This window comes from Rhinolophus ferrumequinum, chromosome 22 (assembly GCF_004115265.2).
Source record: "Rhinolophus ferrumequinum isolate MPI-CBG mRhiFer1 chromosome 22, mRhiFer1_v1.p, whole genome shotgun sequence".
Lineage (NCBI taxonomy): Eukaryota > Metazoa > Chordata > Mammalia > Chiroptera > Rhinolophidae > Rhinolophus > Rhinolophus ferrumequinum.
Window position 1 is genome coordinate 28,318,821 of NC_046305.1, and position 15,664 is coordinate 28,334,484.

At 50.4% G+C, this 15,664-nt stretch overlaps 2 protein-coding genes across 15 annotated transcripts in view; one reads left to right on the forward strand and one right to left on the reverse strand.

Annotated features, from left to right (window-relative positions):
- Positions 1-2,087, forward strand: part of DCAF8 (DDB1 and CUL4 associated factor 8) — a 38,815-nt gene extending 36,728 nt beyond the window's left edge. For all 12 annotated transcript variants that reach the window (XM_033093528.1, XM_033093523.1, XM_033093534.1 and 9 more), the window contains one exon: positions 142-2,087. In XM_033093528.1, the coding sequence (XP_032949419.1) occupies positions 142-258 (117 nt within the window). In that variant the 3' untranslated portion in view covers positions 259-2,087. The remainder of the gene's footprint in view (positions 1-141) is intronic.
- Positions 2,088-2,420: 333 nt separating this feature from the next.
- On the reverse strand, positions 2,421-12,195 carry PEA15 (proliferation and apoptosis adaptor protein 15). 3 transcript variants are annotated; one of them, XM_033093538.1, is made up of 5 exons: positions 12,039-12,164; positions 10,047-10,135; positions 5,966-6,139; positions 4,458-4,613; positions 2,421-4,326 (listed from the first exon to the last, which is right to left on the reverse strand). In XM_033093538.1, exons 3-5 carry the CDS (start codon positions 6,135-6,137, stop codon positions 4,262-4,264), a joined length of 393 nt encoding a protein of 130 aa, XP_032949429.1. In that variant the 5' UTR covers positions 6,138-6,139; positions 10,047-10,135; positions 12,039-12,164; the 3' UTR covers positions 2,421-4,261. The 3 variants fall into 3 exon arrangements, with proteins under 3 accessions (XP_032949429.1, XP_032949426.1, XP_032949428.1); XM_033093535.1 differs by lacking the exon at positions 10,047-10,135 and having other exon boundaries at positions 12,039-12,195; XM_033093537.1 differs by lacking the exon at positions 10,047-10,135 and having other exon boundaries at positions 12,031-12,180.
- Between the last annotated feature and the right edge of the window lie 3,469 nt (positions 12,196-15,664).

Below are 15,664 nucleotides of genomic sequence, written 5' to 3' on the forward strand. Positions count from 1 at the left end.
AGTCTAAAATATTTACTCTCTGGCCCTTTAAGAAGGCTTCTTGCTGACCCCTGGCCTAGAGCATCTGAATTACAGCTAAAACACTCAACAGGTTTGTCCTCGTTCCAGGGAAGTTACTAACAAGACTTTCCCATTCTACAGCGCTGGCGAGAACCTGGGGTTGGGGCCACAGATCCAGATTCGGATGAGTCTCCCAGCTCCTCAGACACATCGGACGAGGAGGAGGGCCCTGACCGGGTGCAGTGCATGCCATCCTGAGGCCTCGTACCCCAGAGGGGCGGGCTGGGGCTGCTAACCCGATCCTGCCTGGGAGCCCTTTCCTGTCCCAGGCCCTTTACATTCAGCAGAAACGCACTTTGGACTTTTCGCTTTAGATAAAAGAAAGACATCCCAGGAGAAGGACAAACCAGAGAGGACTTAACTTGCAGAGAGTACCTAGGGGTGGGGTTGAGCCCTGGAATGGGGTTCCATGGAAAGGTACATAGGACTCAGCAGAAATGGCCTCTCCCCAAAGCTTTTATTTTGTGGGGGGAAGGGGCGCCTATCTTGTTAACTGATTTGGAATAGGGAATGGGGTTTCTTTCATCTCCCTTGTTTTTTGGTTGGGGGTTGGAGATATAACTAGCTGTTCAGTACCAAGGGGCCAGAGTGGGGGTGGTAGAAGTGCCACTCCTCCTTTGGTTTAGGTTTTGACCTTTTTTTTCCCCCTTTACTTTTTAAAAATCTATGACAGTTTTATTATTCCCCCCACCCACCCCAAGCAACCCCATCCCAGGATCGTGTTTTTCTGGGAAGTCCTTAGAGCCACTAACCATCCCACACTCTACTTACTTTCTACCCCATTCATTCTGTGTACTTATCACAGTGTTTTGCACTTGATTATGTATCCTTTATCCTCTTCTCTTTATCCCATTACCCCCTAAATGTGTCTGGTGAGGGAGGTTGGGGGGAAGTGGGAGGAGGGGCAGAAGTGGAGGAAGAATAAGAAGGATGTTACCTCTTCTGTTACTTTGAAAAAAAGTTTGGTGGCAGCAATCTCCCTGCCCCTGTCACTGTTAGAGGCCTAATTTTATATCTATAAATATATTAAAAAGCAAACTTGGATGTATCACGTTAAAATTATTGTTAAAGTTTAAATGCCTATACTCTGTGACTAATAAAGGGACTTACAGGAGAGAGTGAGCGAGACTAATGATATGGAGGTGACACGTGGCGTTAGCCTACCCTCTGTGTGGCTATTGGAGATTGGGGCTTACCCCTTAGGTTGTAGGAGGCTCGAGAATGGAATAATGCTCAATTTTGCCCTTCCCTGCTTTCCTCCCATCGTCTCAGGGTTGGGGAAACAGGAAATTGCTTTCAGGTTTTGCTGCAAAAAGCTGTACCTCTCCTTCAGTCTTATAGGGGTTCTCAGGATGGTTCTTCTAACCAGAGACTGGCCCATCTTTAAAACTTGACCAAACTTTGATTTCAGAAAGGGTCCTGCCACTGCAGACTGTCTCTCTCAGTATTGTGTGTGACAGAAGATACTCACTTAACCTTTAACTCCTTGATTCGTTACACCGTCCAACCCCACACCAGCTCCCTTCCTAATAAGTAGAAGAGTATATATAGGAAAAGACGTCCTGGGTTTGACTTTATACCTTGTCCACCTCTTGATATCTTGGGATTTAGGAACAAGTAATAAGGATTGATTAAGGTGGTTGGGCCTTGGACACCTGTCTGATTTAATCACTGGCCACTGAATATGAAAGTCCCAGTTGAATTCTTGCCCTTAAATGCTTTTGCTGCTATTTCTCTGTGCCCCCAACCACGGATTCTGCATCCTGGGACATATTCTACTAGAGCAGGCCAGGAAGGAAGGAAGAGTGAAAGGATGGAATTCCCAGACACTCATTCCTTCCTGCTCCTTTTCCTAGCAGCTCTCATAGCAGATGTTAGCTGCTGCACTTCCTTCCTGAGGTAGAGACTGTGTGGTAACTGAATGGTTTGTCTCCTGTTGCTAATGGGGCGATGGAGTGGGCTAAAAACCATGCACTCTGGAATTTGTTGTATATTTTCTCTTAGTAAAGCTTTTTTTCTTGATTGCTGCTCTGTGTGATGTGGGCCATTCATTTGTGACAGGCTGTTTTTGCTCCTTCCAGTATAGGTGCCTGGCCCTGCCTTATTACAATTTTAGGAAGTCCATTCTGGGATATCCATGTTTCCAGTGCTTGGGCTCCAATTGGAGACTGTTGTGAGTGGAACAGACCCCATAGCTCAGTGATACATAGAAGATCGGGGGAGGGAGGGTTATTATTAGGGGTGTTTTTCTGGCCTCTGTTCCAGGCTGCTGTGAGGGATTTGGGGGTAAATATTGCTCCCTCTTCCTTCCCAGTCATCCAAAATCCTGATCATTCATAGAAATTGTAGAATCAGTCAGGTACAGTTACAGTCAATCACCTTTATTCCAGGGTTAGAGCAAGGCCGTGTACACCACACACAGGAGCACAGGACAGAGCAGTCTCAGCCGAACAGGGGAGGGAGGGCAGGTTAGTCTTTTTAGATTATTTTGCCTTACAGAGAAATTATTAGACTGCTGAAAATGACCCTGTCTTCCTTCTCCCACCCATCCTCATGTTCTTCTCTATTCAAAGGAAGGCTCCTTATTCATTCTCATTCATATTTTTGCTCTCGCTCTCATAACATCCTCACTGGAAAGACAATTTATGTTCATTTCCCCCTCCCAATTCTAAAAGTATCTCTCTCCTTTAGGGAGAAGCCAGACAGGGCTTGGGGAACTTGGAAAGGTCCTTTAAGGCAAAACTGTGGAGTACTCGAGGTGTATGTGTTAAGGCAGGTGTCCGCAGCAGTGGCCAGAGGGGACAGGCAGGCTGGGCTGGGCTAGGAGGAGAGGGTGCTCTCCAACCAGTCTGGCTTCTTCCCTCTTCCAAACAGCCAGCCCTCCCCTCCCACTACAGTTTTACTCCTACATCCTAAAAGCCCCTAACTTACTTTCTCTAAATAGTCCCTTGAGATTGTGTGAATTTAGTTAAAAGTTTTCTTTTTTGTTTTTACTATGTAGCAACTTGACTCTGCAGCTCCCTTCACTGTGGCATTCCTCTCCCACCCTGCTCTGGCCTAGACAATAAGTTAATGCTAGACACCACAAAAAAGGGCTGACATGGCAGTGCGGGTTTAATATACATATATGTAGAATATATATGTACACACAGTTAGCACGGTCAAGGTAGGAGGGGCATCTTGGGATAGGCAGGAGGCTGGGGTCACTGGACTCTAAGGATTTGGCTGGGAGGCGTTCACAAGCCCAAGGCGCCAGGATATTGAGGGAGAGGGGTTACCAAGTCCCCTCCTGGATCGAATTGGGGGTCAGTGCAAAGGAAAACACTAGTCCTTCCCTTCTTTCGGGCTTGGGGTGTTCTAGACCAGAGAGGGAAGGTTGCCTACAATAACCATGCTGGGACCCTGTAGTTGGGGGCAGAATTGGAGTTAAAACCTAGGGATCTCATTCCCCAACCTCCCTAGGTTTGCGGTCAGTAACAGGAATAAAGGAGTGGTAAAGAGGACCCTCAGCCCCATCTCAGGCTCAGTGGATCACTGTTCCAGCACAGTCTCTCCAGAGCACAGGTGGGTGGGGGGGGTATCTAATGCTGGGTGCTCTGTGGGGTTTGAACTTTGGGGTCAGGAAAGGATCCAGTGGTCCTCTGTCATTAGATCCCTGGCTCATACCCATCCTAGGCCCCTAAATGGTACAGCATGAGGTACAAACACTGAACTCTGGCTTTGCCCCTCTCAGGTGGGGGTTGGGGAGCCTCTTCACCTTCCCTCCCACTGCTTTTCATTAGATCCACCTACCTCTCCTGTGCCTCACTCCTACCTCAGCTCATCACTGTAGGATAATGCAGGTCCTTTCTGCTCCCACACTTGAGGCGTGGGGGAAGAGTGGAGGAAAGGGAAGTAAGAGGAATGTACCCATTTCTATGTGTGTAGAAATAGCCCCTACCTCCCCTTAGAGTGGGGAAACAGCCCCCCCCCAGCCTCTGACCCCCAACCCCTTACGAGGAAGAGGAGCTAGGTGAGCTAGACATGTAGACAGACAGCCAGAGCGTGCGCACACGCACACACACGTGTACAGTAAGGGGGTTAGGACCAGGTTAGTAAGTGGGTAGATTTTGGGAGGGTTGCCCTTGCCTCCTCCCCTGGAGGATGGGGGAAGGGAGTGGTCCGATGAAGGTCCAACCTTCCTCCTCTTCCTCCCCCTTGCTCAGGCTTTCTTCGGTGGAGGAGCCAATTTGATGATCTCTTCCTCAGAGGGCTGCCGGATAATGTCTGGGGGCAAAAAGGGATGGAAGTCGTGGGAGACGCCAGGCAGGCCCATTGAGCATCAGCCTTCATGCTCTCACTACCAGGATCATCCATGGGAGGGGGCAGAGGTGCATAGTGAAGGCATGGCCTCTTACCTTTGTACTTTTTGGCACTGGGGATACGGGTTAGCTTGGTGTCCAGTTCGTCTTCCTCAGAAATTTTCAGAACACGGGTTCTATAGTCAACCACCATAGTGAGTAGGTCAGGACGGCGAGAGATCTCAAAGATATGCTCAATGTAGGAGAGGTTGTCTAGAGCAAGGCAGGAGACTGATGGTCAGAACAAAGCGATGGAGGTCAGCTTCCCCCATTATATCAGACCAGGCTTATGGGACCAAGACTGAGTTGCTCACATTGGGTGTTGGAAGGGGCAATACTGGAGGAAGAGAGGCTAGTAAGCCAAGAAAAGAAAGCAACGGCATCAAACAGTACAGAAGAGTACTATTTCCAAAAAGGGCAGATCGTTGATCAATGAAGTTTCTAGATTATGGGTTCAGAATGAGGGGTTTAGGTTAAATACCATGTCTTTTGGTGGGGGTGTGTGTGGGAGGGAGGCAGAATAGAAAATTAACTGGCTTTCCAGGTACACCCCCACCCCTTCTACTTTTCCTCCAAGTAAGCACCAGAATTTCCTGGGACTGGAGGAATGGAATCTACAGACAACCCAGGAGAGCTGTGCCTAGTGAGGAAGGTAATTCTGGATCAGAGAAGGCACAGCCATGACCAAAGGATGATCTCCATAGCTTGGCCAGTTCTGGGAGATTGGAGGTGCCTTGGCTTCTCCCGTGTGACTTCTGCAGTACCATGTTTCCCCGAAAGTAAGACCTAACCAGAAGATAAGCCCTAGCATGATTTTTCAGGATGACATCCCCTGAACATAAGCCCTAATGCGTCTTTTGGAGCAAAAATTAATATAAGACCTGGTCTTATTTTCAGGGAAACACGGTAGTCTAACTGTAACGTCCTCCTCAGCCTCCCTCCCTACTATCCATGCTATAGTCAGATTCATGTCTTTGAAGGGCCCTCTGATCACTCATCTCACCTATCAAATACCTTATCACTCAAGGCCCTTCACAGCACAGCCATAACTTACCTTTCCAGCCACTTCTAAACATACCCTATGCCCCAGCAAGTTAAGGAGGTCCCCTTGCTTTTCCGAACACACCAGACAACTCTCCCACCTCTGTGACTATAGTCCTTGACCTAGCATGACCTCCTTTGGATTCTGCTTTTGAAATCCCACTTGCCGTTTAGGGCCATCTTACAAACCAGTTCCTCCCAGAGCAGTGTTCTCTAAAAGTGGATAAGAAAATCTTAATTTTTGGTTTTAAATTGTATCACTTTTAACATGTGTTTTAATGTTCTATTACATATGTGATAATTGCACAATCATATCTGAAGAACATTTTCTACTGACAAGGGGCACATTGAAGAATGTGAAGACCATGGCCCTAGAGCCCTTCCAACTGTTAGAGCATCTCTCTCGTCCTGCCTTGTCAGAGAGGAATGCACGCTGTGTGTATAGGAGCTCTGAGCTCATTTCTATTTGCTCAGTGAACTGAGCCCACGAAAAGCTGTGGCAGGATGCCAGCGTCCTCCCCCACCTTTGTCCAGCTTCTTGTGGCTCTCCAGGAAGCTAAACCAGGCACTGCCTGTTGTGATCTCCTCACTCTTTTCACTGGGGATGTCCTCCTTGCAGGCCGATTTGAGCTGCTCCAGATCTTCAAGGGTTATGTTGTTGGTCAGGTCCTGGAGGAGGGTCCCGTACTCAGCCATGACTGGGGTTGGGAGGAACAGAGGGAGAGGAGGTTGAGCTTGAGCTTGGGGGTATGATTCACTTACTGGCATGTCCCACCCCTCCTCTATCCCACCAGGCAGGTGCCTAGAACAGGATTGGGGAGGGCTAGGGCTGGAAGGAGCAAAGACCGAAGGGAAGTGGGAGTAAAAAGGAAGATATTTGGAAGTTAGGGACCAGGCTGGAGCCTAGAGTGACAAGTCACACCTTCCACCCATCTTTTTTCTTCATTTTACACCCTCTAACAGTAACCCTGGCAACAGCTCCCCTGACTGAGGAGGCGGTTACCATAGCAACCTGCTTTCTCACCAGCTGCATCCAAGCACCCCACCCCCCAGAATCACCTCACCCACCTGCAACCCAGCCCCTTACAAAACAAAAACAAACAAAAAACCTCCAAAACAACGACCACAGGGAGAGGCTTGCTGTGACAGTGAGAAGCTAAAAAGAAGGGGCTAGAGGTGGTTGGTTGGGTCTCGTGTTCTAGCTCCCATTTTTCCCCAGAAGCAAAGGGGTCGGTCCCTCACTTCAACTTCCCATCACCCCACAAATGACTCATTTTGGATGGATGCCTAGTTGCTTAGTCTAATGGTCCTCTGGCCCCTCTGTGCTCAGCCATTAGGGCTCTGAGGGTGGGGGCAAGGAGGGGCAAAGCAATGAGTCACCCCCACCTTTGTGGAGCACATTTTCTCCCTTGATTGCTGCTGGGCCTCCACGCAGCCTTCTCCCCTAGTCTTTGTGCTGTGCTTGCAGCCCCCGCGCCCAAGAATACCAAGCAGCTGGCTCTGGCCCCCTGCCCAGTTCCCAGGCTGGCTGGGTGGCAGGGGGAAGGGGTTTAGATGCAGCTTTGGGAGAGTCTGGCAGGAAGGGGGTTGCCACTCCTGCTTGCATCAACATCTGGCTAACACTGCCTTCAGCATGACCTCCCAAAGGGGGCTTGGCAAAGCTAGATCTCACCTAGGCCTTTACCCCACCCCTCTTTCATGGAGATTCTTAGGGGAAATGTAGAAGACTCACGGCCCTCCTTTCACTCACTAAGACAGGAACTGTGGCTCAGACAAGAAGGTCAGACCTTGGAATGAATTTTCTGGATTTGATGTGAAACCAGTGGTGAGTTTAACGGGGCTTTTCCCCCGACAATGAGTATATAGCTTATAATCAAAAGTAAAGGATTTTAAAAAGTAAATTGTCATAAATACTCTGTGGTTAGACCAAGGGATGAGACAAGGAACCAGATGACCTTGTACTTGACTGAGACTACCCACAAATCACACCAACAATGGGCTGGGAATGTGGCAAATAGAAGGGGGCTGGTTGACACCCACCACCCATTTTCCTTTTTTCTGGCCTATGTGCGGGGAAACTGAGGCAGGAGGCATGGCACAGTAAGAGGCATGGAACCAGAAGTCCCCATTCCCAGCCCCCTATTTGGACCAAAACAAACAAGTCTCCCTTGGTGGCAGGCACCGTGACACAAATACACAATAAGCCAGGCAGCAGGGCCAGCACGATCCCCACAAGAAACAGGCACTTAGAGGCATGCTCACTTGCACAGCCAGGTGCAACTAGACAGAAGGGCCCAGCGGTGGCCCTGCCAGGCTGGGCCAGGAACAATGCTCTCTGACTGTCGGCACCAGGAACCGTCTCTGCCTTGAAATCTAGGTCACAGCAGCAGGCTCTGGAGCCCAGCTGCCCCCTCCACTGATAATCCGAGGACAGAAAAGGTGGTGATTGGGGGGGGTGAGGGCAAAGGGGAAAATGGGGAGGCGGTCCAGAGATGAGAATAATGGAGGCAGGGGTGTGAGGAGAGCTGAAAAGGAAAGAGCAGCATGGGAAGGAGGCAAGATGCCCCCAAGAAGACCCTGCCCCAATGGAGGAGACCCTGGAACCAAGCCATCAGCGGAAAAATGGAACAGAATTTAGGGTGATCCTGCCCTGCTTTCACATGGAAGAGTTTGGGAGGAGAGAGAGAGAGAGATTGAGAGAAAGGGAGAGAATATGTGTGTGTGTATCTCCTGAGAGGAGTTAAGATTTAGGCCTCTGAATGTAAAACACTTACAGGGGAGGTAGGCGGGAAGGGATTAATGTGTGTGAGACACTCACCCACATAGGTGGGTAAGAGCTTTCTGAGAGTGAAACAGATACAAGGACGCCCCTTAGAGAGATGGGGTGGGCATGTTAACGTGGCAGGGGGAAGTGTGTGCGCCAGGGTGTTACTATGGATGCTCACCCCTGGTGTGGGCACAGCCATGGGAGGCAGCTGCTGGTTCAGTGGGTGTGTGACTGTACTGGTAATGGGTGTGTATATGCCAGCCCTGGATGTGTATGGCCGTGAGTGTATGTGGTCTGTGTCTGAGCCTGCTGAGAATATGTGGGAGACAGATAACCGCAGGCTCATAATGAGAAAAGAGGAAGGGTGAAGGGATCCTGCAGAATGGAGGAGAGCTGGGTTTGACAGAGGGAAAGAGGCTGCAAACGAGGGATCCGGTGGGGGAGAAACGCAGGGAGCACAGAGTCCAGGACAAGGCTGCTGCCTCAGCTTGACGGTTACTATGGCAACCTCAGTCCGGGACTATGACACCGACACCAGTGAATGGGAGGGTGTATGGGGAGTTGTAAGAAAAGACAGAAAACAGGAGTAAGGCCCCTTGAGGGAGCAGGGAAAGGCAGCTGGGCTGTCTCCCTCCCCAGAGACATACCATTTGCCCAAGTCTGGGTGTGGCAGCAGGGGTAAGAGCAGGATAATTTAGGGGAAATTTTTGGGGTGCAAGGAGGTGGACTCTCTTTATGTGGCTCTCAAGTCTCACTGATCATTGTCCCTGGGGTGGACTGGCCATGCTGGGACTTGACGGAAGTTTGGCTTCTTCACCGTCCATGTCACGTTCCTGAGATTCAGACTTCCTTAGGGCCTACGTCGCACTCTCCTGCTCTCCTAAGCTCTGAAGAGTCCTCCTAATCTCTGGAGCAGTGCAGAGGCTGCCCAGAGAACGCCAGGCAGCCTGGGTGGAGGCCATTCTTGACAGGATACCAGGGCAGGAACCGGGAACCGGAGCTGAGGCTGCCAGGAAGTCAGCCCCTTTCCTCCCAGGTCATTCTGTTCTCTGCTCACAACTTCCTCACACTTTCCTTCCTTCCTCCCTCTCCTTCCAAGCCGGCCCCAGGTGGAGTCCCTGTCTAAGGTCCGACTAACTTAGGATGCTGAGGCAGAAGGGCTGAGGGTAAGGATCATTATATACAGACCTGTAGGGAAGGACTTGGGAGCTTGATAGGTAGATGATCCCTGGGCACTGGGGGAGGAAGGAGCAAGCCCTGGGGGCACTATGAGAAGCCTAGCAAAATGGGATAACCACCTGTGGAGAAGGTGGCAACACCAAAAGATTTCTGTGCATTTTGACATCAATTCATGATTATCCCCTCCCCCTAGCATTTGCTTCCAAATCCTCAATTTAAGAAGAAAGCTTGAGGATTAAGAGCTGCTGCCCCTCCCTCCATCCCTCCCTCACATCTGCTGCAGCTGTCTAAGGCTGAGGGGAGGGGCCTGGAGATCCCTGCAGTGGGCAGGAGGGGACCTCTAGGCATTCAAGTCTGTCAGTCTCTTGAGCGTGTGGGGGGGCGGGGCAGGTGGGGGAGTAATCAAGGAGAAGCAGAGGATTGGGAAGGGAGAGTGCAGGGTTCTATTTTAAATTTTATCTGGGCCTCAAATTCAAGCAGTCCTGTAGTTCATCCGTTAATTATTCCATTAATCCATTAATACTATTCTCAACTGACTTCTTCCCTTAGCTTCTATTCAGCATTTTTTTTTTGGGGGGGGGGAATGGTCTTTATTCCTGTAACAAAGAACAGGGCTCTAACACTTAAGAGTCAGCCTGGAGTGAGGGGAGGCGGGATACCTGGGTCTCAGGACCTTTCCAGTTCAGTCCAAGAAGCAAAATGGGTCACCTCTCTGCACAGGGACAGTGCAAAGCCTTTAGCCCTTAATCTAAGAGAAGAAAGACCAGATGGAGATGAGGGCATTAGGAGATACCCACTGGACCAAGAAGGCAGAGGGCCACCTGATGGGAGGAGAAGGTGGGGCCTGTGATGCTCTCCCCTCATCTGGTTGTCTCTCTCCCCACTCCTATTTCTGTTCTGTTTCTTCCTCATACATTCCCTCTCTCCCTGGTCTCTCAGTCTCTCTCCTTTCCTTTCAATGAGGTTTCATCCTATCCCACTTCGTGGTAAACATGGCTACTCAGGACTCCTGGGTTGTGACTCAGTGTCCCCATCTGAATACTCAGAGCTACCATTCTATTAGGAAGGAGTGAGCTACCCTGCTGTAGAGAGATAGGGTAAGTCTGGTGGGGAAGTGCCTAGTTTGGTTGGCTGTACACAGGTTGGTGATGTCCCCCACTGTACTGTGCATGAGGATCTGTATGAGAGAGTGAGGGGATGGCATGGCAGGGTGTGATTCTGTGGCTCTCTTCTTCATGCCTGATAATCAATACATGCACACATTATGGGCACAGGTGTCAGGGAAGTGAGGAAGTAGGCAACCAGGGCAGTCAGCAGCCTAAGGCATCTCTGGCAATTTCCCTAATACAGTGTTGAACCACAAAGGGAAGAGCAATTAAAGCTAGTCACTCTGACAGCCTAGGGGCCAGACACTGTAGTAGAGAAAACACACTGATTCAGCATGTTTTCCCTAACTCCCTGTGGTCTCACCACCATCCTGCTTTCGCCCTCTAATTTTCTGACCCTTTGTATAGTCCATTCCCCAACACTCTTCCCAGTCTTCGGACCATCTCTTTCTGTCACTTCCTCCCTTTCCCTGTTCCTGACTGTATCTCTGTCCCTCTCACCTTCCCCTCATTCTCTCTCTGACTTGGGCTCCATCCTTGGCTGACTCATACTTATTCTTTCTTTTTCTCCTTCTCCCTTGCTTCCACCCCCTCCTCCACTCTGATGCCAGAAACCAACCACTCCCAGCACCCTATAAGCTCTAACGACCCAGCAAGAGTGGCCACCAGCAGCTCCTACCCTCCCTACTCACCCAGTTTCAGAGCACCAGGCTCACTCACCCTCAACATCCTGTCTCGCTCTCCTGGAGTGACACCAGGATTTTCTCTGTTTTTCCCACTGTTTTAAAGAGATGCAACCTGAAGCCCAAGGCTGGGAAAAGATGCCCAGAAAATTAGGGTGGACTTGGGGACAGTGGCCCCCACTCAGCTGTCCAGTTAGACTAATGTTCTTCCAGGTGATATGCAAGTGGGATGAGGTGGGGGTTGGATGTGTAGTGCAGGGACGTTTGTAATCTGCTTGTGTGCCAGACGATGTGTGTAGGAGTCACATGGGTGTGTGTCACCGTGTGTGCTGGCTTGTCTCTTGTAGGTGTGTGTCCCTGTCAGTTTTGACACGGATTATATGAAATTAATTAGGGGTTTTACATTAGCTACTTCATTCCTCTACACCCCAGCTCCTTCCTTCCCTAGGGACACACTGTCACCAATCCCACCTCTTCCCCAGGTGCAGAGGGCGGGGTGGGGGCGTACAGGCTGCCGGGGGACTGAGACGGGCTGGGCCGGGAGGGAGGCCACCCCCGAGGTTGAGTCCGCAGCCAGAGGAGGGGAGGGGGGCGGCAGCTGGCCGCCGAACAGGCTGGGCGGGAAGCAGGCCCGTACGGGATCTCAAACCGCCTGCCAGCGGGGACTGGGAGGCCAGAGCCCCGCTGCCTCTGGCACATGCTCGAGGCGCCCCTCCGGGGACTGAGCCCAGGGACCTGACCCCGCGCACCCGACCGGGGCCTCACACCCCACGCCTGTCCGGGCGTCCCGATCCACGCCCCTCCGAGCCCAGACCCCAAATCTTCCCCCTCCCCAAGCCACGTCCCCTCCACACCCTCTCACCGCCTCCGGGCTGAGTGCGCAGGGTGCGGGCACTCTGGCGTCCCTGTTTCCTGAGCAGCGTCCGGAGCCTCCTCCTCGGCTCCAGCCGCCGCGCAGCTTCCGCCCGCGAAGCCGGAGCCAGAGCCCAGCTCCGCCTCGCCCCACCCGGCTGGCCGTGACGTCAGAGCCGGGGAGGGGCGGGGGATGGTGGGGCGGGGTTAGGAGAAACCAAAGGGTTGGGGTTCTGGAAGACTCCTGCGAGGGGGACGCTGCCTCGTCCCCTAAACCTCGAAACCCAATTATCAGATTTAATTCTTTCCCAATGGGACACCCTCCTCCCATGATGACCTTTCGATGACTACAATGGCTGGAATCCTGGGAGGCACAGAGCAAGTTTGGATTTAGGGGTTTGGAAGGCCTTTGGTCTCTGGGTCCTCTTAGCTGCCTGACTTGGTATTTTGAAAAACCTCTTGAAAATTAATCTGGGGAACGTAATTTGGTGGTTACCAGAGCATAAGGGGGTTGGGGGGGGATGAGGGTGAGGGGGATCAAATGTATGGTGATGGAAGGGGAGCTGACTCTGGGTGGTGAACACACAGTGTGACTTATGGATGATGTGATACAGAATTGCACACCTGAAATCTATGTAATTATACTAACAATTGTCACCCCAATAAATTAAAAATAAATTAAAAAAAAAAAAAGAAAAGAAAAGAAAAACCTCTTTTCTCCCCTTTATGTGTCAGGGGTAATGACTGCTCAGACTACCCACGTTGGACGGTGGGGCTGGAGGTAGGGGTGGGGGCCAGAAGCAACATTAGAGCAGCCTTCGCTGGACGTGGAGCCCCAGATTTCCCTCTAGAATGAAGCCAATGGGCCCCCTTGTGTTCCTCTCACCTTCCCCAAATATACTACCCTACCGCCTTCCCTCCACCATGATGTCATTTTATTTTCTGGGGAGAAAAAGAGCAGCGATGAGCTCAGCATGCAAATATAGATAACTTGCAAAGCCACACTTAGCTCTGTCTCCTAGCTCTGCCCCTCTGCCCTGGCCTGGGATGGCTGCTCTCATTTCCCTTCCACCCCAGGGACTTTCCTCCCCCAGATTCTCAGCCAGACTGAAAGAAGGAAGAAGTGGGGAAGCATGTGTTTTCACCCCCTTCTCCAGCCTAAGGGGTCTTGCCTCAACTCCTGCAGAGTCTGGCTCTGGGAAGAGGTCTGAGCCCCATCAGTGTCTGGGCCACCTCCAAGGACTCCCCTGGCCTCCCCTCCGTTCTGTCTTGGTAGAGACTCCTCAGGAAAATACAGGTGAGCCCTCCTTTCTAGAATCCACACTGCTCCTAGAAAGAGTCCCACACTTCTGCTGCTTTGGGTTTCACAGCCTCTGTGCTCTTTACCCTGTCCCCCAGTGTCCCCTGTCACACCCTCATAATTTGCCTTTGTATGTATCTCATCTTTTCTATGTGGTGGGGCCAAAACTATTTCATTGACCCATCTTTGAGACTGAAACTAAATGATTTATCTGCACCAGTGGAAGGTCCAGGTCTTCTAGAATTAACCAAGTACAGGGGACATGGACTTCATGCTGCTTCTACTCCTTTCTCAGACAGGTTATGCCTCTGAGCCTCAGTGTCCTCGCTGGTAAGATAGACACCAGTGTCTATCTTACAGGGGTCTTCTGAGATTCAGAAATTGTCAGTGTCCAATGACTGGTACAAATGGGGGCTTAAAACATGGGAGCTATCGTTTAGTCTGGGTCTTCCACTGACCTATGCCAGACAGTAATCTCCATGGTATTATTGTATTGGCCTAGTGCCCATACTATGTTGTTGTCACGCCGCTTCCTGCCCGTCTGTCCCCTCGTGCCTACCCCTAAAAAGAAAGAAGAGTCTGTGAGACTATTCCTTTCAGGAACATTGCTTCACCTTTATGCCATCTCCTTGTTTGGCCCCAAAGGATGGCTGCCTAGCCAAGGACGGGCAAGATTCCTCAAGAAAGGAACAACCTAAGACAGGCACAGTTGTGTGGGGACCACCAGGAGAATTCATGGGGTTGACAGAGGTGGGCATAGCCACCACCTTCCCCTGTCTAAGGAGAGCTTCCGCCTCTGTGGCTGTATTCCTTCCCACAACCTGCTTGGGAAGTGATTCTAGATGTGATAACATCAGTTCTCCATCTTAGTAAGTTTTCAACGTAAAGGTTTTGACCCTGGGGAGGTACAAACAATAATTACTTATATATCACGGGACTTTCGACAGGCAAGGGTGATTGGTTTGAACCAGTTTTCTGGTATTGTGTATGAGACTCACAGACTGTAGTAAAAACAATGCTACTTCCTTGTATGTGCATCAGTAAAAGCCACAAGGTGGCCCGATTTGGGGCTGTCAGTCCTTTGAGGCTGTGAGACCCTTGGCCCCTGTTTCAAAACTTTCTTGATTTCTGTTTCTTTCTTAACCGTTCGCCTCCCCTTCTCGTTCTCTCACTGCCCATGTTGCGCTGGACACGACACTATGTATTAAACAGTTATTAAATGGGTATAAGTTGGATGAATACGTGGTTTCTACTCTACACTCCTGCCACTTCTCCAGGAATCCTTGGTTTGTCTGTGGAGGGTGCAAACTTCTCTAATCTCAGGTCTCATTCTTCCATACTCGGAAATCTGCTAAGTTTCCCAGCAACACCCTTATACCTGATCCATGAAAACTGTCTGTTAGTTATGGGCCTGTTCAATTGTTTGGTTCCCCCACCCCCACTCCTGACGCCTTTACACATACCCCAGTCTGGGTCCTGCTGAAGAGAATTTGGATCCTTCCTGCCAGGAACTCTAGCAGGCCCAGATCTGGGGGATCCCCAGCATACAAAACTTAACGCCTCCTCTCCATTTCCATGACCACCACTTGCGTTCATGTTCTCCCAACTTCATCCCAATTATTTTAATGGTCTCCCATTGAAAGAGTTGGGCTCCCTGCCCCCGGTATCTCTTTCATCTCCCCTCCCTAGATCTATCCTGCTAGTCATGCCAGATTAAAATTTTCCCTTCTTCCTCACCTCACAGGATTAAATTCAAATACCTCTATAGCCTAGGCCCATCCTGCCCACTCCCTGTCATGACCAGTACTTGAGCTCCTCTTCTGGTCTCTCTCCTCTGTGCCCCCAATACGACAGACACATTCTTCTGGTGCTTTTGATGTTTCCACTGCCTGAAATGTCCACTCCCCAACTCCTTTGCCCTTAATCAAATCCCCCTCCTATTTAAGGCCTAGAAAAATATTCACTTCCTTTATGAAGCCATCAAAAGCCCACTCTGATCTCTTCTGAGCTCATTCTGTTCATTTGTTCCTTCTTTTAATCAACATTTATTAGGGACTATTTTTTGTGTGCCAGGCCCTGTGGACACAGAGAAAAGGCCTGGGAGCAGTCTAGTAGGAAAGACAGACATGTAAATGAGAGTTAGAATAGAATGTGCTGAGTACTAGAATAGAGGTGTAAAGAAAGCGTGCAGTGTGAACCCAGAGGAGGGAGCTGCAGAAGGGGCCACCTCTGGAAAGGCCTCACCAAGGAAATGTTCTTTAGGATCTGTCTTGACTGTTCCAATAAGAGCTACAGGGAAGGTGCCATCAAGCAGCACATAATCACTTAATTACATA

Excerpts from the sequence above, each read along its gene's own strand:
- PEA15 (XM_033093535.1), bottom strand. The coding sequence starts at position 6,137 with ATGGCTGAGTACGGGACCCTCCTCCAGGACCTGACCAACAACATAACC. Across the intron at positions 4,614-5,965 it reads CCACAAGAAGCTGGACAAAG|ACAACCTCTCCTACATTGAG; the intron begins GTGGGGGAGGAC and ends GCCTTGCTCTAG. Across the intron at positions 4,327-4,457 it reads CAGTGCCAAAAAGTACAAAG|ACATTATCCGGCAGCCCTCT; the intron begins GTAAGAGGCCAT and ends TTTTGCCCCCAG.